The sequence below is a fragment of the Leopardus geoffroyi genome, chromosome C1 (genome assembly GCF_018350155.1).
Source record: "Leopardus geoffroyi isolate Oge1 chromosome C1, O.geoffroyi_Oge1_pat1.0, whole genome shotgun sequence".
NCBI classification, from domain to species: Eukaryota; Metazoa; Chordata; class Mammalia; order Carnivora; family Felidae; genus Leopardus; species Leopardus geoffroyi.
In genome coordinates this window covers 41,610,623-41,634,361 of record NC_059328.1, presented here as the reverse complement: position 1 = coordinate 41,634,361, position 23,739 = coordinate 41,610,623, and the positions used below count along the sequence as shown (strand labels likewise).

Below are 23,739 nucleotides of genomic sequence, written 5' to 3'. Positions count from 1 at the left end.
TACCAGCGGGATTCATACTCATTCTGATCTTCTAACTTCCTCACTTTCTTCTTAATTATAGGCAACTTCTTGGTATCTATAAAAACTGCATTTTCCTAAAAAACAAGAGGTAGGTAGATACTTTATTGTTCAAACTGTTCTAGGAGGAAAAGTCAACTCTTCCCAGAAGTCCTGAACAGATTTAACAATCAAATCCCACATTGGAAGACAACGTATAAACAGTTTCATATGCTACTATCAGCATAAAATAACATTAGTGTATCTAAAGTCTTGGTAGAAGCTCAACAGAGGTTTTCAATGTGGCTATGTGCTACATGCTCAGTATTAAATCTCTTAGGAAAGCTTGACCCATAAACAATGACTTCTAATGTTAAATGCTGAAGTATTAAATCTCTTAGGAAAGCTTGACCCATAAACAATGACTTCTAATGTTAAATGCTGAAGTGCTTTTTACATTTTTACATTTCAAATTCTCCCAAAATCCAGTTCATTGGCTCCTCCTGTTAATCCCATTCCACCTTCCTCCCTATTTTAATTAGGTACTATTTGCAAGTTCCTTTAGGTCAAGGACAGTCTTAATCATTTCTGCATTCCTGGTGCTAGGTAGTAAATACATTTCTTGTAAAAGAGTCAAGCTGTGTATACAAACAGACGAGTTAGTTTAGCACTTAATTTTATAAATATACCACATATTCTAATGATATAGCTAAACCCATTTACTGGGTTTGGCATACAGTATGCCAAGCATTTTTTTCACATATATTTTGAGTATTTTGAGTATGTGTATATATATATACACACACACACACATATATATATGTGTGTATATATATATTTGAGTATTTTGAAAGGAGAGGAGAAAATAAAAATCACTGTACTGCTGGGGAAAAAGTAGGGGAAGGAAAAGGATTTCCCTGAAGAGTTGGCATCAGAGCTGGCCTCAGTGTTTAAATTTCCAGATGAAGGAAGGCTATAATTCAACGTAGCCTAAAACAAGTATAAAATACAGGTTCTTACCCCTGTTGCATATTTTGCATACATTACACCATTCCATTCCCCTTCAACTGAGCAAAAAGATTTCTTGTCATTTGGAGAACTAAATAGAAAAGGAAACATTTCTGTTAGTCTTAATTTAAAAATTACCAAAGAATCTGGTTGGTGTGGCCTTCTACACAGAGCAGAACATAGAAGAGCAACTGTGAAATAAGTCTCTGGCGAAAGCAGCTTAGTAAAATTGGATTTCCCTGAGCCAACTATAAGAATGAGGGCCCTAAACAAGATGCTAATGAACTGAAGATCCTATGAACACTGGGCATGAGATGAGCAAGAGAGCCTTGTCCTGGAGGTACAGGGGCCACAGCAGATGATGGACAGTCCCTGTCCTCAAGCTGTTCACAGCCTAGTTGTGGAGACCTCACCGTCGAGATTCTGGATGGTAAGTGCTATGGTGAGTTTATGTGAGCACTGGAGATCAAAGGCAAAAGTTGGAATGAAGGTCAGGGAAGGTCTCACTTAAGGATGTAACACTGGAGACCAGGCTTTTCATCCTTAGGAAGGATCCTGAAGTCCAAAGGTCAAATGGTTTGACCTTTTTTCTTGAGGAAAACCCCAACAGGTCTCTACTTGGACATGACAATAGTATGTATGGCAGGTATGAAATTTGGGAAGTTAAGCATCACAGCAAAGGACAGGTTAGAAAGGGTAAGGTATGAACATAGGAGGAGCTATAAAAGAGGTCAGAAAGAAAAAAATACACAGGGTAGAAGGATGCAAACTGCCATCACAGGACTGAAACAAGCTTCCACTATGATTTAGGGGCTTTGGGTGAAGAGGGACAAAGGGGAAAAGAAATGGACGAATCCCTTGTTTAGAAGCTCATTGTGCAGTCTTCTCAAAGTGTGTTGGGGACTCTTGGGGGTTCCCAAGACCCTCTTAGGTCAAAACTATTTTTGTAATATTAAGACATTACTTGCCTTTTTCACTCTAATTTTCCCATAAGGGTACAGTGTTTCCCAGAGACATGATATGTAGCAAGAGACTGATAACAAGTAGTTAGGAGAACCCAGCTGTTTTCTATTGTATCAGAGATTTACAAAATTCAAAAAATGTATAATGTCACTCTTCACAAATTTTTTAAAGAAAAGTTTTGAAAAAGTTTTTTCATAAAAATACTATTGTCATTTGTAAATGTATTTACAAGTATTTTTAAGTCTTAATTTATTTTTTTAAAAAGTATTTAAGGAAGAAAACGCACGCTCGAGCAGGGGAAGGGCAGAGAGGGAGAGAGAGAATCCCAAGCAGGCTTCACACTATCAGTGCCGAGCCCAATGCAGAGTTTGATCCCACGAACCAAACCATGAGATCGTGACCTGAGCCGAAATCAAGAGTCCGACACTTGACCAACTGAGCCACCCATGCACCCCCTTTAATTTCTAATGTGAGAGATATCAGTGGATATAATAGACATAGACAAAGCTCTTCGGGGCTTTTAATCATTTTTAAGTGTAAAAGCAGTCCAGAGACCAAAAACTTTGAGAGCCACCCAGCTGGTACAACCATTCATCATCTTGTGCTCAAATCCCTAATTTAGAGTCTACCAAGTACTCTTCTCAGCTCCCAACTTTGAGGGAAGTTTTCTATATACGGCTATGACTGGCAGAAGATTTTGCTGAGCCAGCATTTCCTGTTGGTGCTGGTTACCTCCAAAGGACACTGAGAAGCATCCATGCCTTTGTTCTGGACATCCAATTTCCACCACCTGCCTATTTTGGAGGCACAGATGCATTACAGTGGTGACTTATGCTACTCTCTGAGCTCTGCCCATATTCTCTGACTGCAGTAATTTTTTGGATTTTACACTGATCCTTAGCAAACTTCATCTTATATTTGTGGTGCTTCCTGCTCCAGATTTGGGTGAGTGGGTGGGGGGGTGCTGATTTTGTCATCCCAATCATATATCTCCCTGGAAAACTGGTTAACCAGTCATGTATCTTCCGTCTGCAACACTGTTCCCAATAAGGCCTTTCAGGGAAGACAAAGTCCTGCAGATGTTCCTTTTCCAGGCAGGCTCTGTCTGTTACCCAGACAGCACAGTTGTCTTCATCTGACCCTAGATGGAAGCAAGCCAAGATGTGATGTTTTCCCCCAGCAAAGGCACAGAAGAAAGGACTGTGAGCTCTTGGAGACAATGCAGCAGGAATCACAGAGTCTACTGTACAGACTAGCCCATCATCCAATCTGGCAGTAATGAGTCAGAAATCTACGATTTGCATTAACTAGGCAATTTAAGAAGACTCCCCTCAGGTTTCTGGGAAGGAAATCCCACCAATGAATGACCTCTGAGTGTTCTGAAATCCAGACTTTAGGTCTTCTTCTGATAATAGGATTTTAGGAAGGGACATGACATACAAGATGTGAAACAAGTTTACAAAGACAGAACCAGTCAAACCGTCAATTCCTAGTAAGTTATAGTTCAAGACAAAAAGAAAAGTATTTCAGCGAAGCACAAGAGCACTGAAGCAGGAAAACAAAATACCTACAAAATCTCAGCAGTAATTCTGTGCTTCTTGCCCCCATAGAAAGGCTTAGTGTGGAAGACGATATTTGCACTATAGCCAGTTTTGGAACAATTGATATTGCATTCTCCACCTAGTTCCACCCAGGGCACTGTGAGGATAGACCTGCAAAACCAAAAGTGCACGTAAGGCTGACAGTTTAGAGGAAAAAAAGGAGGAGTGTAGCTTAAGGAACAGCAGGGTCTGCTGCCAGCTGGTCAGAGGAAATGGGCATAGCTCTACTTGCCTTCCATAACCATTTGGGAATGTGAGAATGTAATGTTCGTCATAATCTAGACATGAGACACAGCCTGTGGAGAGAAGGGATAGAATCTCTGATGAGTAGTGTCAACTGGCCATAAAGATTTTGTTGTCTGGTTGATAGATACTCCAGAATACTCCATTCAATTTAGGGAAAATCAATCTCCCACCCCTGCTCTCATCCCCAATACGCATATTTATATGCAAATGATGAGATCCAGTCTGGCTTTCTGGTGCCATTTCCCCTCACTAGACAAGGGTCCAGCACATATTTGAATAAAATTCTATTAACAGTGCAGTCCACCCTAAGCCCACAGACTTACCCTGCCCTATGTTGTGCACCCCAATCGACATCCCAAGGAATTTTGATTTGGTCCAGATATGAGCATTGAATTGTATCTTCTTGTTAAAACACTCAGCATAAAAAGCTGAAACTGAATAGAAATTATTTGCAATTAGTGCACTACATAGCTATAGTCACCTCTCCAACACAACTTGGAGAAAGAACAAGCTCCACTGGGAAAATCCTTGTATCCCTCAAAGAACAGCCTCAAATGAGGCCAGAAGGTATCTAACTGCCTTTTCTACCCTGTTTCTCCCAATGCAAGCACCATTCAGGGCCATATAAGAAGGAACTTTCCTGAATGATGACGCTGTAGCAATCCTGGAAGCTTAAAACTCTTCTGGTCAGTAAGCATGTCCTCGCCACAGCCCCAACCTGGGACCATCCAGTATTTCCAGTGTTAACACTGTGTTGAACAATTAAGACATTAAGGATGTGCATTCTTTCCACTATGTCAGGAATATACTGCGCAGAAACTACATCTCATTTTATAAACTGTCAAAATTGCTGAAGTCTCTATAACATAGCTTGTTATATGTAAGAGGACCAAGTTAGTTTCCTAAATCCCTGCTTTCTATACACAGTTTATCAGTGAATAGAATCTTTGGCATTTATACAAGGAATAGACAGATAGGAGAAACTAATCCTCCTTACAAAGATACAGGCAGCCATAAAACTGGTATCTCAGCTGAGTGAGGTAAAGCTGAGTGACCTCAGCTATGAAGCTTCTCATGACCCTTTAGACAGAACAGTTCGACAGTGGATGGTACAGAAAAGCCCTGTAACTTACTGGGTGGATGATGGGAAACCTGCTCAGCCACGAATGTCACACAGTTTTTGGAAACCCAGGGAACTGGTCCTTCTGAAACTAGCTCCTGTAAGCAAATACAACATTTTCTTTTGATGTGGAAACAAATGACACTGTGGACAGTCTAACAATTGGAGTCTCTGCCTCCCAAGGTGGTTAAGTGTTCTCTCCTCCACACACCCCAAGCACCTTATACACACTTTTATTATGGCACTTAACTTCACTACTGGAATTACGGCTTTGTGTCAGTCTGCCTTGACTAGGTCTCCCTGAGACATCCTTGAAGGCAAGCATCATGTGCCTAACTCAGGGGCAGCATAGAACAGACAGCGGTCACTTATCAATGTCTGCCAAATGAGTAAGAACAGACAAATTACAATGCCTGCCTTCGGTAAGGACTACATGTAACAAATCACATGGAAAGGGAAAAATACGGAGATTTATGTTTACTCAGGCTATTATGTATCAGGCACTGTGGGCTAGGGCCTTTTTACATTTGCTTGAGTATTCCTTGTTGGTCATCTTCCTCAAACCAACCTCTAGATGTTGGGACCCTGGGGACTCAGGTCTGGGTTACTTACTCTTCTCTATGCTGTCTTCCTAGATCATTTGACCTCATTCCAGCGCTTTAAATGTCATCTAAATATACTAAAATCTCTAAAAGACCCATTTTTCCCCTTAGACTCTTCCTTAGACTCCAGATTCTTAAAATTCTAACTCCCTGATAATTCCACATACATGTGTAACTCATACTTTTTATTTCAAATTCGGGTTCTTGATTCTTCCTCCCCAAATATAATTTTTTTCCTTTTTTGTAAATGGCATCAACCAACTGCTGAAGCCCACATGCAGGGTTCATCTCTGTCCCCTTTCTTTTACTTCTCCAGTCCACCTATCAGTATTACCTCCACAATACAGCTTAAATCAACTGTGTCTCTCCTGGAATAATGCCAAAAATTCCTCGGTGGTCTCTTTCCTTCTATTTTTGCCCCTTTCCAATTTATTTTTAACAAAATCATTACAGCAATCTTTTCAAAATAAAAATACAATCCTGATAAGCCATAAGATTACCATTATGGCCCACAAGGCCTTCCATGACCTGATCTGTGAATCTCATTTCCTGCCACTTCTTCCCTGCTCACTGTATCTAGAGTATGTTGCCCCAACAGCACTGTTCCGTGAGTGCTGAGCATCTTCTGATTTCTGCCTTCACCATTGTTATCTGCCCCCAAATAAAATGAAATCTTGAATCAGTCTGCAACTTAAGATTATTAAAAATGTCAGTGTAGAACTCACTGCGTTCTCTTCAGTATCATTTGGTAATGTCCAGTGACACTGAAAGATTTCGCCCAAAATGGGGTTGTATGGCTTTTTGGCAACCGATCCTTTCCTTCCTGCATGAAAGGCTGAGAGGTACCATTTCACAACCTGAACCATTCGATCTCTGGCATCCTTCTGGTCACTAATGCTGCAAGGGAGAAAGACAAAATGTAATGTCCTACTTTCTAGTAACAGAAAAGCTGATGCAGCACTCCTCAGCATGGCCCACCCTAAGCTAGGCTGAGAGGACCCAAGACAAAGAGTTACTTCTAAGTTTCTTTTTAAAACTGAGGTATAATATACATGATTAGACACACTAGTCTTAAGTGTTTGGTTTGATGAATTTGATAAATGGATATAGCTGACCTTTGAATGACATGGGTTTAAACTGTTTGGGTCTCCTTACACGTGGATTTTTTTCAATAAATACAGTAAAGTACTGTAAATGTGTTTTCCCTTATGACTTTAACAATGTTTTCTTTGCTTTAGCTTTCTTTATTGTAAGAATACAATACATAATACATGTTATGTACAAAAACATGTGGTAATACTGTTTATGTTATCAGCAAGGCTTCTGGTCAGCAGCAGGCTATTAGTTAAGTTTTGGGGGGAGTCAAAAGTACACACAGATTTTTGACTGTGTGGGGGATAAGCAACCCAAATCCCCATGTTATCCAAGGGCCAAGTGAATACCAATGTCAACCAGTGTGCCCAACCATCATGAAACCTCAAAGTGATTTATATCTGGCTTCAGTAAACCACAGTCCAAGGCCAAAGAATGTAGTCAGAGAAGATGGATTAGAACATCCTGCCATAAAGAAAAATTTCCTGCTACCACTGAAAAACAATGTGAACTCATCTCCTTGTAAATCAATGCCAACTTTAGAATACTTTCCCCTTTGTACATATATCTAATATTGCAATATTTAAAAAATGAGTCGGTCTGTAATCTGGACACTAGAAAGTAAGCTCCTCAAGGGCAGACATTGTGACTTTTTCTTTCTCCAGCTCATAACAAAGTCCTGGCAAATAAGAGGTGCTTTAGAATGGTTTGCTGAACTCAATTAACTGAATTTCGTCAGGATATAGTATAAACAGTGATTACCAATCCCTGGATCAAATAAGCTCATAGCCTTGGCTCTATAAACACTGGCTCTCAAGATTTTTTAGCATCTAACTTGGTTGCCTAACAACATCACCACCATATAACCTAAGCAAACAGACAGGTATCTAATAAAACAAAGTATTTAATGGCTTTCCCCAGAAATGTCTGAAAGGTAAAAAGGATAAAAGGAATCCACCTATCCTGTACAAACACAAAGCTACCAAGTAACATCTTAAAAATTGGAAACTACAGTGTTCAGGCAAATACCTCACAAACAGGTCCGGATGTGCAAAAAAGTCTGCATACATTTCTAACAGAGATCTTCTTTCAAGAATGAATGTTGGAAGAACTACCTGAAAAACATACACATTTGACCCTTGAGGATCAAATTCCACTACAGATAAACAGACTACTGTATTGATTAAAAAAATTTAACCCAAAACCAAAAAAATCTCATTCCAATCATGGTAATACCCACCACGTACTGCCCAGCATGCTTCTGATACCTACTTTCCAAACTATTCTGATTCAGAAATGCTCATTAACCTGCCCGGCAGATGGGAAATGACGAACAGATTTTCAATGTTCAGACGTCACTTCCTCTGTGCAACCTCCCTATTGCTCCCAAATCAGTATAACGATGACAAACTCTCAGCACCAACTCTCTGATGCTTTCTACCTGCTGGGGCACTACATATACTTTATGTTATTAAATTGTACAACAATCCTGTTATGAAAAAACTAATACCCCTATTTTACAGTCAAGAAAAATGAAACTCAAAGAGAGTAAGAAATTTTCACATTGCTCCGTACTGCTGTGGAATTCAAAACTGAGTCTGACATTGAGGGCTCTATGCACTTTCTAATAATGCTGCTTCTCTGTTATTGTTAGTTGTATTAGGTAATGGATATACTTACAAACCTGTCTCCTCAAATAAATGATCTCCTAGAATGCAAGGACCACACTTACTTACACTTGCATTCATGGCTACTATTACACAGTAAGAAATGAGCATTAAAGGAATAAACAAAGAAGAGAATAAGGATGGGAATCAATGAACTCTTTCTACCAGGGACTGAGCCCATGAAGAAATGCTGAGGGGCTGGGAATATGGCAGAGGAGAAAGTAAATAGGAAACTGGAATATGGGAAGAAGGAATGAGGAATATTAGGAACAACCAATTAAAAAGAGAAGAATTTAATTAGGGAATGGAAGAACAGTTTTTGAAATGTCTATCAAATTACAGTATTCATTATAGAGCACCACAGTAAGCAAAAATTCCCTTAAATTTAGTAATTACTGCATGTGAACTACATTCAAGGTTCTGTGTTAAAATCCTGTAGAAAAGGCAAAGGTAAGTTTGAGAGAATAATATCATACAAGAGATGTTCAAAGTGTCCTGGAAGTTTAGGAGAAGGAAAGATCGTGTTCTGTTAGGCAACCAGAATGAGGGCAGAGCTGGGAAATGACTCACTGACGTAGCACTACAGAAAAGCCTTAGAAAAGAATAAGACTGTAATAGAGGAGAAAACAGAAAAACAAGACATGGTCATGGGTGGGGGTGGGGGGGGGGGAAGGGGGAAGACATGGAGACAGGAAATAGTGTGTGACAGGGATTGACCAGTGGACCAGTGTGGTTGGGTATATTAAGAATACGAGAATGACGGAACACAGTTTAGAAACAACACTATGGCTCTAACATTTAGAATCTTTGTTATCAGACTCCAGAGTTTACATTTTAAAGTTTGAGAGAGGGAGAGCAAATCCCAGGCAGGTACCTCACTGTCAGCACAAAACCTGATGAAGGGCTTGAACTCAGGAACTGTGAATCATGACCTGAGCTGAAGTTGGGACACTTAACTGACAAAGCCACCCAGATGCCCCAAGAGTTTACAGTTAAGTAAACATTCTCCTATGTATGTTTCTTTCCCATATATGCTCATAATCTAAAGATGGTTAGACTGGTAGGTAAGCTTATGTACTGACTTCGTACAACCAACTTCCTACCACTCTTGAAAAACAAATTACAAACTGCTAATTAAGAATGTTAAAGAACAAAACAGGGGTAAATACTTTTAATATATAAATAACTCTGACAAACCAACAAGAAAAAGATTACTACTGCTTGGAGAAAAATGGACAAAAGTACTGAACAGGTAATTCAAAAAGAAGAAATGGCCAAAACCCAATTTACATGTAATAAAAGAAAAAAAAAAAGATTTTTTTCTCCCTATTTAAATTTTCTTGATAACTCTCACTCAACAGCTCTTCTTCAATGTTTTTAGCAATATACTGATACATGCCATTATGTCAAGTCACTGGAACAGGGCTAGGTTGTCTTAGACAAGTACTTATTTTGCCACCCCTTAGGTATGAGGAGGCCCTGGAAAATTAACTCAACTTCCGTAAGTTTGTATAAAAGGAGGATAATTACATGCCCTGCTTCTACCTTAGAACTGTTTGGAAGATCAAGTGAGGTAAATGGGATGTGACTTTGTAGTATTTCTGAACACTACAAAGTACTTAGGAAAGAACTCTTTTTTAGAAAGTACCTGAAGTGAGAAGATACATTTAAAAATAGAATGAGAAAAATTTAAGTCATTACTGTAATATTTTGGAATGCATAAAGGCACCAAGATTTCAGAATCTGTTGGCAATCACAGCCATTTGTTTGTGCCAATAACTAAAATAACTCATTATTAACATACTTGGTAAAAAATTAACAATTATTATCACATCTTTGATAATATAACAAGCTTATAGTAACTATGGACCAAATGTAGATTAACTGGCAGAGGAAATTATGTGAGGCAAGTATTACAAACTTGATTGTGGCAGACACTTTTGGTTGCCTATGCACATCCCTGCTTCATCCTTAGTAAGAGAATTCTGATTCAGCTCAAGATTCATGAGACTCTAGATTCATGAAAGTCACAGGGTCCTCCCAGATCTCAAGGGGTGAATGTGGATTAATCTGTACCTATCATTTAACCTCCCTTGCTAGGTACTGGTTTAGGTGTGGGCACAAGCATCATTGTGGCCAATAAGATTCAGTTGGAAGTCTGAGGGGCCACTACAGAAGAATGCCCTTCCCTAATAACAATAACAAATCCAGGAAAAGCAATTATTTTTCTGGCTCTTGACATTATTTGCCTAAGGATGTGATGACTGGAAGTGGGACAGCCATTTTGCAATTACAAAGAGACAAGCCTGAGTGTGAAAGTCAACATGCTAAGGATGGAGGAACAGAAGGAACCTAGCTTCTTTCTCAGACACAACTGACTGAATTAATCCCAGAACTATGCTACTTCTAGCCTTCTCATTATATGAGATAATAAATCTCATATTGTTCAAGATATCTTCTGGTTAGTCATCCATTACTGAAGACCAAGACAGACCAAGGTGGAAAATACAGAAAAGAAATATTTAGATGTCAACATCTAAAATTACACTATAACTTGCAAATTTGAAGTGACAATTCTGTCCCAGCAATTATACAATCTAATGATCACCAAAAAAGTTCTGGGACAAACTTCTGCAAATATTCTCCTACCTGAAAATATTCTCATACCTGGCAAATATGCTGATTTCCACAAATTAATGCTATCCTTGTGTTTCTGTTCTCATTTAGATTTAAGGTAAAAGGTTTTATTATGGACACTTACTTGGAAAGTATTAAGGATTAGTTTTTTCCTCAATAACCCTCTAAATCCAAAACCAAAATGAAGCTGACTGCTGATGAAGACTATATATAGCCCTGGAGCTGATTTATTCTTAACAAAAGTGAGAGTCCTAAATTTTATTAACTTTCTAAAGCCAGGTAAAATAATAATCTAACCAATATGAAAACTACTAGAGCTCAAGTCTTTAGGACAAAAGGCAGTAGTAGAAAGACTGCAGATTTTGAAGTCACAGACCAGATTAGAATCTTAGTTCTGCCACTTAATAGGACTCAGCCAAACTACTCAGCCTCTGTGGGTTTTAGTTTCCTCATCTATAAAATGTTAACAGTAACACCTTTGCAGAGCTGTGATGAGAATGAAGTGCAAGAATAAGGTTTCCAGGGGCACCTGGGTGCCTCAGTTGGTTAAGTGTCCGATTCTTGGTTTTGGCTCAGGTCATGATCTCACGGTTAGTGAGTTTGAGCTCCACGTTGGGCTCCACGCTGGCAGTGCAGAGCCTCTTTGGGATTCTGTCCCTCCCTCTCTCTCTGCCCATCCCCTACTCATGCGCTCTCTCCCTCAAAATAAACAAACATTTTAAAAAAATGTTTAAAAAAAAAAAAAAAGAATATGGCTTCCAGCACAGTGGCAGGGATATACAAAAGGCACCCACATGCTAGTCTCCTAAATCAACAGGGCATTTCTGTTTAGAGCACCAAGTTTAAATTCAAATTAAAATGCAGACCATAGTAAGTGTATGGTTCAATATGTCATACAATTTCCCATTTACTACCTGTTCCAATCCTTAACAACAACCCTGTGAAGTGGCCACTGTATGTTCATCTTGCATGAGAAATGTAAAGATCACAGAGGAGGGGACCTGTGCAAACACATGGTTTCGTAATAGCAGAGGCAGGATGTAAACAAGGGTCCTCTAACCCCAATTTCAGAACTCTGCTCATTTGATTCTGTGCACACCACACTACTTTAGGTTTTATCCAAATAACTCATCAAGCCCAACACTATTCCTTGTTTGCCCTCAGTAAAAACCAAATCTTAATTCATACAATTCACATATACTATCTCTATGAATTCTAGCTTTACATATTTTATCCATTTATAAAACTTCTCAGTTTACTCATCTATGTAGATATTAAACCACAAAAGTATAAACAGAAGTTATGTAATTATGCTACATTTGCAGGCACACTCACTGTACAATCACGAGAATCCACGCATACACATTAAGACTTCTAGCAAACGCCAAATTTGATTCTTACCTTAGTAAGATCCATTCCAAGCCTAACCTGTGACAAGAGATGCATGATAACGCTCTTGTGCTCTTCCACGGACCCTGCCTCCCCTTCATCATCTCTATCATCATGTGAATCAAAGAGGTCTAAAACAAAACAGATCTGCTTAGACCAGTGTTAAACTGGGCCAATCTGTGATGCTACCAGTGTTACAAATCTTTCTTTCAAACAGTTTTAAGAAAAAGTTAAATCCTCCAAGGCTACTTACCAGCATCACTTGTTCCATTGGACATGGAAGAATTAAGTGACTCTGTGGTATCAGGGCGCTTGAGACTATTTCCTGAGCTGCTGTGTGTCAAGACTGAGGCAGATCCAGAGGAACTAAAAAAAAAGTAATCACATCCATAAGCTTTTAAGAAAGCAATTTAGAATCATAGTAAGACATTAACCTATAAAGCTACCTAAAACCAATAGAGGCAGATAGATGACAGAAATAAGCTAGACTTACAGTTAGCTGGTCATACACACACACTTTCCAACTCTTTCTCTGTCACCCTCATGACTGTAAAGTGTGATGACTAGGTTTCTTATCTTGTACTTTTTGCATAGTGTGTGGTTAACCAAGCCATGCTGAAAAGTCATCAAAAATTAGTAAGATTTTTGCCTCTGCATCTAAGTTTAAAACTAGAGTTCATTTTCTTATTGTGTTACTTTGCATAAAGTTACCTATAATTCTCTGCAACAATTTTCAGAACCTCAAAACTTGCAAGTGTATTACTTAGTCTCAGAAAGATGCTTTGTCTATATTTTTGAGATCCTTTGATAAAAGCCCACGCTAGTACATAACACTCTTCCCAGTCCCTTAAAAACTGTATTTGAAATTAAAAAATAAAAAAGCGTATTATTTTTTACAAGTAAATTTATGGTAACTGGAATTATGAGCTGGTTAGCAGGGTCTAAGGAAAGCTTCCTCTATTATACTGTTATACCTGTGATTACAACTTACCCAGGATTAGTTGTATATTAATAAAATAATCAGGGCCTACAGTTTACTTATTAAATATAAAAAGAAAACCAAAATTTTTACACTGCAGATACTATTTATAAAATAGTACACACATAATCAGTCTTGTTACACATTTATGGGTGCAAAACATATTATATATTCTAATTTAAACATAGTTTGCCCTAATTACTTACCTTCAATTTTTTTTTAATTTAATAACAAGCTTTCTAGTTTTCAGAAGCAGTTCTTCACAGCAAAACTGAGCAGAAAGTACAGAATTCCCCATAAATATCTAATGTACCCCTTTGCCCACATATGCACAACCTCCTTCCCATACTACCAACATCCCACACCAGAGTGATACACTTGGAACAACTTATAAACCTACACTGGCACATCATTCTCTGACTCAAAATCCACTGTTTACATTAGGGTTCACTCCTGGTGATGTACTTTCTATGAATTTTGACAAATGGATGATGATAAGTATTCATCACTGTAGTGCTGTAGAGAATAGTTTCACTACCCTAAAAATCCTATGTACTCTGCCTATATTAGAACATTAGAATATTAGAACAATCTAATATTAGAGTATTAGAACAATGTATATTCTAATTTAGACATAGTTTGTCCTGGTTACTTACCTCCTTTTGATCTACTTTTCAAAAATCCTTAGGTAACTAAATATTGCTTCTTTGATAATTTAGTAGTATACATCACAAGGTACTGTAACTAATGTCTACCTCACCAGTTTTGAGAGCCAATGGAAAATATGAGTAAAAGACCTAGGTAAGAGAAATCAAATTATCATTAAATAAAGGAGCTCCATGAAAATTATCTTCAAAATGTTTTGTGGCTCTTTGATACATCATTAAAATAGAGTCAATCTTTTAAATCAATTGATCAAAAAAACCCCAAATTCTTTAAAACACGTACTTTATTTTAGGTGCAATTCCAAAGGTCAGATTTATGCTGGGGCTTTTCTTTCTTACTCAGGTTAGAAACCATGTCTGGGCCAAATGAAATGCTCAATAAAGCTCAAAATTTTTTAAATGGTATAAATTCTCATTTATCCATTTCATAATTTACTTCAAACAGGACAAAGAATTTAAAGAATACAGTTAAAAAATAACAGCAATATTGACAAAAATCATATGCATACAGGAAACGTTTATCTGCAACAGGCTAACTTGTATAAATATCTAATGATAATATCATAAACTAAAGCAAATAATGTAAAGTACTGAATTGCATTATAGTAACAGAATCCGAAGTCTTCCTGAGTACCTAGGCACCTGCCAAATGCTGTGTTTATCTCCGTAACAATCCTACAAAGTAGACAGGATTATTCTCATCATGCATGGATGCTCAGCCCAGAGGTTCAGTGACTGACCTGAGGTCACACAGCTGGTAAGCAGTGGAGCTGTTTCAAATGCACATCTGGCTCCTAGCACAAGTTCTTTCCAACATGCACTTTAATCTAGTTTATAACTGTGTACAACCATACTGCTCGATAACAGAGTTCACACAGTAACTATCATTACTACAGTTCTTCAGAAAGTGAACAGTGAGAAGACTTTAGCTTTTAAGTTCTCTTCCTTCAGTGAGAGACAGAAAAACTGTTTAGACCTGAGTTAGAAAACAAATAGTAGTAGCTGATGACCAGCAGGTGTCACACACTCAATGCCTACCAAGGTCAGGCAGAGAACATAAATACATGGACAGGGCTAGGTTACAAGGCAATATAAACCTGGGGCCAACACACTTAATTTGAAGGGATTTGAAGCCCCATTTAAAAAACAACACACCCCACCCCTCCAAAAAAAAAAAAAAAAAAAGTCAACAAACACTTTGCTGGCTAAATAAAACATCTGTAGGCCTACCAGTTTGGGAATCCACATTAGGGCATATAAGGAGAGCATAAAATTGAGGGAGAAAAGGAACCCAGTGGGCTAGCAGGACACAGAATTTAACTCTGGATCCTTTCAAATGGGAGGTTCATAAACTGTGTATTTGTCATGCAATGGGTACCAGGAGAGCACAGAAGCTTATAAGAAGAAGAAAAAACAAAAGCCTATGACCCTACAGGTGATTTTCTAAATATGCCCATTACAGGTACAACAGTTAAGTATTTTAAAATTTCCTACCTCATAAAAATTTCAGGAGAACCCCTTGAAACTGATAGCCAGAGACTATCAGTATTGTTAAAAGGAAGTTAACCACATACTACAAACTAACTGAATACAGTTATATGCTTCTAGAGGATAGAGTCGTCCATTTTTTTAAAAAAATTTTTTTTTTTTCAACGTTTATTTATTTTTGGGACAGAGAGAGACAGAGCATGAACGGGGGAGGGGCAGAGAGAGAGGGAGACACAGAATCGGAAACAGGCTCCAGGCTCCAAGCCATCAGCCCAGAGCCCGACGCGGGGCTCGAACTCACGGACCGCGAGATCGTGACCTGGCTGAAGTCGGACGCTTAACCGACTGCGCCACCCAGGCGCCCCTAGAGTCGTCCATTTTGATATTCAACTGTACTTTGTTTAAAGTAATACCAAATTTTTGATGTAAGATTGTCCTTAATTCTGTTTAAAGGAAACTTACTTAAAAACATCACAAATCAGTTTACTTTGGAATTTTCCTCCACTATCATAAAAAAACAATTTTAAAATTAAAGTGAAATCCCTACTGGCAAACTGCTTATAACGGTTTCTCAATAGTTTATTTCTCCACATACAACACTAAAAAAAGATACTAAACCAAGCCTTTCTGCTAACCTGGCCTTGAGCTGTGGGTTCAAACCTCTTTTCCTTTAGTCTCATGTCTTAACTGTATGTGTTTACTTATATCACAGAGATTTCACTTTTCCCACATTAAAAAGCTGAATCTGATCCACTGAGACATAAAACTTCCTGAACCAATAATCACTTTCCTTAAAAGTTTTGAGATTTTGAGCAGTTATGATGAAATTATATACGAATACTGTATTTTTCAGTTCATGTGTACACTTGAGAAAAGTAGAGTCCTGGGGTGCCTGGGTGGCTCAGCCGGTTAAGCGTCTGATTTTGGCTCAGGTTATGATCTCCCGGTTCATGAGTTCAAGCCCTGCCTTGGGTTCTGTGCTGAGAGCACAGAGCCTGGAGCCTGCTTCAGATTCTGTGCTCCCTGAGCCCTTCCCTGGCTCATGTTTTGTCTCTCACTCTCTCTCTCAAAAATAAGCATAAAAAAAAAAAAAAAAAAAGATTTCAATAAAACAAAATAAAAAAAAGAAAACTAGAGTCCTACACAGTATTTATTAAAAGGAAACAAAGTTTGAGGCTTAAGGACTGGCTGATGGTACTGGGCTTACAGATTCACATATAATTATTTCCAAATTTGTACTTTCTACAAAGCAAATGCCAAGCTCTAACAATAGTACCAAGTCCTGAAAAAGCAGAATCAGAAACAATACCCAACAACAACTAAGCCAACTATATCTACAATAAACATAAGTAACATTAAAGCAAATAAATATTAATTTTTTTCTATATATTTGAGTGCTTATTACACGCCAGATACTTTATTAAGCACTTGACTGACACTATTCTCATTTAAATGTTCACAATGACACCTTGAAGTTGAAACTATTATTAACCTCATTTTACAAATGAGGTAACTGAGGATTACACAGGTAAATAACTTGACCAAGACTACACACCTTAAAAGCAAAACAGATTTAGAACCTATTTCTTTCTGAGATTCCAGAATCCAAAGTCTTAACAATAGCAACCTATATGCTAATAGGGCATATTTTGCTTATCAGATAAATGACTTTACACCTAAAAAGCCTTGTCTGTGCAATGGAACATACCTAACTAGCTTTTTCAATAGTATAAAAAAGGACAAATATTTTCTAATGAGGGAAACTCTATCATTAATATCTATTAAAATCTGCCTGCTTAATGTCTCTGGAATACACGTTTCCCTCATTTCCATGCTAGTACCTTAGCTAAAGCTATCAACATTTCTCAACTTACTACCTGGTTTAGGCTGATCTTCCTACCTGTAATGCAGCCCCACTTCATTCAATTCTATAAACAATCTAGGCAAATCTATTTTTCTAAAATGCAGACCTGACCAGTAACGGCTATTTTTTGTGAGAAAATGTTCAAAATTTATAAAAGGCTAAAGGAGTCTTTTTTTTGCCTTTTATTTATTTATTTTTTTCTGAAAGAGTGCTCAAGTGGGGAAGAGGTGCAGAGGGGGAGGGAGAATCTTAAGCAGGCTCCACGCTAAGTGCAGATCCCGGTGTGGGCTCAACCCCACCACCGTGGGATCATGACCTGAGCCAAAAATCAAGAGTTGGATGCTCAACCATCAATCAATGGGGTCACCCAGACACCCAAGGCTAAAAGAGTCTTAAATGATCTGGCCCTTGTCAACCACTTCTGTATCCTTTTTTAAGACAACTTATGCTCCAGTCACACTCAACAATTTATAGCTTCCGCCAAGAAACTCAACTCCCCTCCCTTTGTGTAGCTATTGGCCTGCCTTAATAGGGTTCTACCTCCATGAAAATATTTCTATTTCCCCTTCATCACCACCACATCCCTTCTTCCTACTCACTCCCATTCTTACCTAGAATCACGCCCCCTGCCACCTCTGTGAATCCTTCCCTTACTTCTAAGGACTTCAAAAGGCTCCCATGGCCTTTGATTATTCTTACCATAGCACAGTATCCCACTGGAGATCTGTTTGATCTCCCAACAAAGTCTAAGTTCCCTGAAGGCAGGAACTAGGTCTTTTTTAACCTCTAGATCATTCCCTCCACTTGTATAGTGGCTGGCTTATAGGTATTTAATATCTCCACTCTAATACAAAACAAGTAACGGTAACCTCTTATTTGTATAATACTTGTTAGATTTCTCACTCTCCTTTAACTCTCTCCTAATGTTCTATAGAACATAGGTGCTATAGAAATAATGCCTAGAGTTTAATGAACACTGGCATATTACTTGAGCTGATGTTTTTTTTTTTTTCCATTTGAATTAAATCAAAAGTAAAATCAACATTCTCACAGAAATGGCTTTGCTCAATAACCAAAAATAAGCTTATAAGGGAGTATGTCAACACCAGTCTAATAACTTGTAAGGGAGTCCATCATTAACAGCAGTCTCAAAATTAAATTAATTTTTAAAATCAAAAGAGTCACTTAAACACATAGTTCATTTACTTACTCTATTAAGCGCTTTGGGGATGAGCCACTTTGATGAAATTCATCAGCATCATAGAATTCATCTTCGCTGCTAGAATAAGAGAACTCGGGGACAGTATTTGGAGACAAGTTGACATGGCTTGGAGAAGTCAAACTGCTACTAGGTGGTGAGTGCCCACTGCCTAGGAAATTAAAACATTTTAAATTGGGAGACAGTGCTGGTAACAGAGGGGGAAAAATTAGGGAGATGGAGCCAAAGCAGACTTTCCTAAAATCAAGAAAAAGTTAAGTTGGTAGAAGTCCCTACATTATTTTTAAAGAAAATCACTATTTAAATTAGACAAAGGCAAATCATATTATAGAAGGGGACACAGCCTTTTAAACGAAAAATTGCTATGTTCCTACTCCATAATTATTTATAATTAGGGAGCTCTTTTGATTGTAATCTCAGTGTGTGAGTTCTGGGGTCAGAAGTCCCACAAAAGATACAAGCCAGGGCTTCTACTTTATACTGCAGATTCAGGTATTTAAAAAGTGCAGCAGTGAGACAATGAGAACGCATAATGGAAAGAATATTAAAGACCACATGAATGTTAAAATGCAATCCAGAATATCATATTCACATCAGTCACTGTTTTGGCAGTCACATGAAAACACAGAAGTGCCGCACAAAGCCCCAGCACTCACCATCCAAACTCCTTACTTCTTTCCTACCTAAGTCAAAAATCAGGTGCCTGGGACTCGGGGGCAGAGAAAAACAGAGGTCTACTGTGAGAAGAATGTGGAAAAGGAAAGGACTCGGAGGAACATTTTTCTATTCCTAAACAGTCTAAGGAAATGGAAATTAACAGAGATCCACAGAAAGAAGACTACTACTATTTAATCTCTGTGATCACTGGATTGTCTAAGTAACAAAGTAAAACAATAAAAGTATCAAATAATGGAGGACTACTGAGATATTAATTTAACAAGTGTTTACAGAGCATCTAAAGGCTTTCAGGCAATGTATGCTAAACTGCTACAGATTAAAAAGCAAATTCATCTGCTACATTTAGTTGCCATGTTCACAAAGATATTTTTTTTTAATTTTTTTTAACGTTTATTTATTTTTGAGACAGAGAGAGACAGAGCATGAACGGGGGGGGGGGGGGGGGGGGGGGAAGGGTCAGAGAGAGAGGGAGACACAGAATCCGAAGCAGGCTCCAGGCTCTGAGCTGTTAGCACAGAGCAAGACGCGGGGCTCGAACTCACAGACCGCGAGATCATGACCTGAGCCGAAGTCGGACGCTTAACCGACTGAGCCACCTAGGCGCCCCAAGATATTTTTAAGAACATAACAAAGAGTTTGGAACCCCAAAAAGGTAATCTTATTGTAGATTCCAAAAATAGTTCATCTTAGCAAATAACTTTAAGTTCTTCCTCTCTGCCCCCTGCAATAGCAGCAGTAAGATGGGAAAGAGACTTTCTTTTACTAAAATAGGAAAAACAATCAACCCACCCAGGAATCAAAAATGAATAAGTAACATGCAAACACTCTAGATGATCACACAATTGAAAATGTGTCCAAAGAAGAGAATGAATTTGGGAAATGCAAACAAAAGAACGGAGTTTTCCTTATGAGAACAAACAATATTATTTCTTTTCTCAGTTGTTATTACCTTATTTCTTTTTTGTATTGGGGAAAGACTTAGGTGGAGAAGATGAAGAAATTAGGTTGAAAAATCAAACAGGATATAAGTCATATGTTAATTTAATTTCCAAAATTTCTTTAAATCTACCTACTCTAAAATGTTATATTTTAAAAATGTCATCTGAAACAATGTATCCTAAATTATTATTTATTAAGTAATTATGCTCAAGTGAATGTACATAGGAAGAGTGCTCACTTTTTTAAAGTTTGTAACGAATTTTACATATCTTCAAATAGACCTATTTTGGCTGTGTTTCAAAACTCTGACATAATCCTTTTTTTAGTAAAAGGCAAAAGATTTATATGATCTAAAGAGAAACCAGAGTATCCTTTCTTATAAAAACACAAGAAAACACAGGTACTGTTTTTAAAACGAACAAAAAAGGAAGATAAAAGTAATGAAATACAGAAAAAAGTTGGGCAAACATTTCAACCTCATTACTCAAACTGCTTATCAGCATTTTCCCAAGAGCTTCAAATAAGAGGAGTTAGTTTTGCTTTCTTTCTTTCAAAATTCAGGAGAGAGCTGCCCATGCTATTAAATATTAAAGAACAAAGTAATAGCATCAGCATCTTTACTAATTCAAATTTCAAAATGGACTAAAGTCACAAGGTAATTTTTCATTATTACCAAGGAAAAGTTCTGCCCAGGAAAGAAATCTGTGGAGCAACAAACAGGGGCTTATCTTCTACTTCCTCAAGTTATGATAGGGACAAAAGCACTTAGTTCTCCTTTGAGTTTGGTTCAACAAGCACCTCAATGTACAACTAATCAGTTTCAAAATAAGAACTAAATTTAATACTAACACTGACAGCAACTCTGTAAATTACAGAAAGAATAATGACCATAAGTCTAAATAAAGAGAATGCAAATTAAAATGAAGTACCCTTTTTTGCCTGTGAGATGACAAATATGTGAAAGAATGATAAATCTTCCTTAAAAAAAAATGTATGTACCAAAAGTGGCTGCACAAGGATATTCACTGAAGTACTACTGCTTATAGATAGGAAAATACTGGAAACAACCTAAATGTCCATCAGTGGAAAAACAATATGTGGTCAGGCAGCCATAAAAAGAACATTGTACATATTCAACTGTATGAACATGGAAGGCTTTTAAGTGTTCTCTGTTAAATGAAAAGAGAAAGTCACAGAAATGCATGATCTCAATTCAGGTTAAAACAAAAACAGCAATAAGAATATACAAAATATTTTCACAAAACTAGAGCAAATAATACTAAACTCTGTATGGAACCACAGAAGACCCTGAATAGCCAAAGCAAGTCCTGAGAAAGAAGAACAAAGTAGAGGTATTACAATACCAGATTTCAAAATGTACTACAAAGCTGCAGTAATCAAAGCAGTATGTTACTAGCACAAAATAGACAGACAGATGAGTGGAACAGAACAGAGATCCCAGAAATATGTCCATTATATGGTCAATTAATCCATGACAAAGACAAAGGAAGAGAGGCAAGAATATACAATGAGGAAAAGACAGTCTTTTCAATAAATGGTGCTGGGAAAACTGGACAGCTGCATGTAAAAGAATGAAACGGTACCATGTTCTAACACTGTACATAAAAACAGACTAAAAAATGGATTAAAAACCTAAATGTGAGACTTGAAATCATAAAAATCCTAGAAGAAAACACTGGCAAGTAATTTCTCTGATATTGGCTGTAGCACATTTTTCTAGATGTCTCCTGAGGCAAGGGAGACAAAAGCAAAAATAAACTATTGGGACTACATCAAAATAAAAAGTTGTTGTTGTTGTTGTTGTTGTTGTTTTTTAAGTAGGCTTCATGCCCAGCATGGAGTCCAATGTGGGGCTTGAACTCACAACCCTGAGAGATCAATATCTGAGCTGAGATCAAGAGTCTGACACTAAGCCACTCAGGCACCCCTAAAAATAGAGAGTTTTGCATAGCAAAGGAAACTTTTGACAAAACAAAAAGACAACCTGCTGAATGGGAGAAGATATTTGCAAATGACCTATCCGATAAGGGGTTAATATCCAAAATATATAAAGAACTTACACAACTCAACACCAAACCCCAAATAATCGGATTTAAAAAGGGGCAGAGGACATGAATAAACATTTTTCCAAAGAAGACATACAGATAGCCAACAGGCAAAAAAAACGCTCAACATCACAAATAACTGAAATGCAAATCAAAGGCCACAATAAGATATCACCGTATACCAGACAGAATGGCTAAAGTCAAAATAACAAGAAATAACAAGTGTTGAAAATGGTAACACTGGGGCGCCTGGGTGGCGCAGTCGGTTGAGCGTCCGACTTCAGCCAGGTCACGATCTCGCGGTCTGTGAGTTCGAGCCCCGCGTCAGGCTCTGGGCTGATGGCTCAGAGCCTGGAGCCTGTTTCCGATTCTGTGTCTCCCTCTCTCTCTGCCCCTCCCCCGTTCATGCTCTGTCTCTCTCTGTCCCAAAAATAAAAACGTTGAAAAAAAAAAATTTTTTTTTTTTTTAAAAAAAGAAAATGGAAGGGGCGCCTGGGTGGCGCAGTCGGTTAAGCGTCCGACTTCAGCCAGGTCACGATCTCGCGGTCCGTGAGTTCGAGCCCCGCGTCAGGCTCTGGGCTGATGGCTCAGAGCCTGGAGCCTGTTTCCGATTCTGTGTCTCCCTCTCTCTCTGCCCCTCCCCCGTTCATGCTCTGTCTCTCTCTGTCCCAAAAATAAATAAACGTTGGAAAAAAAAAAAAAAAAAGAAAAAAGAAAACGGTAACACTAATTCAAAAAGATACATGCACTCTCATGCCCACTGCAGCATTATTTTCAATAGCCAAGATATGAAAGCAACCTAAGTGTCCATTATTAGGTGAATAAAGAAAGAAAATGTGATACACACACACACACAGTAATATTACACAGACATAAAAGGGATGACACTGCCATTTGAGACAGCATGGATGAACCTAGAGGGTATTATGCTAAGTGAAACAAGTCTAACTAAGGAAGACAAATACCACATGACTCCATTCATAAGTGGCCACAATCTTAAAGAAAGAAACAAAGAAAGAAAGAACACAAATGAATAAACAAACAAAAAGCAGGATTAGACCTATAAATACAGAGAACAAACTGATGGTTGCCAGACAGGAAGGGAGTGGGTAAGCAAAATGGGTGGAGAGGGAAATACAGACTTCCAGTTATGGAATTAATAAGCCACAGGAATAAAAGGCACAGCATTAGAAATACGGTCAATGCTATTGTAATAGTGATATAACAGGACAGGTGGTAGCTACACTTGGGGAAACACAGCATGATGTTTAAGCCTGTCAAATCACTAAGTTGCACACCTGAAACTAACGTAACATTGTCAACTATACTCAAAAATTGTAAAACAATAGTTCAATTAAAAAATAAATAAATAAATAAATAAAGGCATATACAGGTATATGTGTACATATATGCATGCATTATGTGTAAATACACGCAAATGACAAAGGCAAGAATAAAGAGGACTTTTAGCTTTTGTTCTCTATATTTTTGTACTGATTTCTTTACAATAATAAAGTAT

The 23,739-nt window shown here is 37.9% G+C and overlaps 1 protein-coding gene across 14 annotated transcripts in view; it reads right to left on the bottom strand.

Annotated features, from left to right (window-relative positions):
* OSBPL9 (oxysterol binding protein like 9) overlaps nt 1-23,739 on the bottom strand; it is a 195,014-nt gene that overhangs the window by 2,797 nt on the left and 168,478 nt on the right. For 13 of the 14 annotated variants that reach the window (XM_045477349.1, XM_045477353.1, XM_045477350.1 and 10 more), the window contains 11 exons: nt 18,529-18,688; nt 12,576-12,688; nt 12,335-12,453; nt 7,659-7,744; nt 6,263-6,434; nt 4,949-5,033; nt 4,139-4,249; nt 3,802-3,865; nt 3,540-3,680; nt 1,018-1,096; nt 4-95 (listed from right to left, as the gene is read on the bottom strand). In XM_045477349.1, the coding sequence (XP_045333305.1) occupies nt 4-95; nt 1,018-1,096; nt 3,540-3,680; nt 3,802-3,865; nt 4,139-4,249; nt 4,949-5,033; nt 6,263-6,434; nt 7,659-7,744; nt 12,335-12,453; nt 12,576-12,688; nt 18,529-18,688 (1,222 nt within the window). Of the gene's footprint in view, nt 1-3; nt 96-1,017; nt 1,097-3,539; nt 3,681-3,801; nt 3,866-4,138; nt 4,250-4,948; nt 5,034-6,262; nt 6,435-7,658; nt 7,745-12,334; nt 12,454-12,575; nt 12,689-18,528; nt 18,689-23,739 lie in introns of those variants that run through there. The other variant, XM_045477362.1, reaches the window with a different exon arrangement.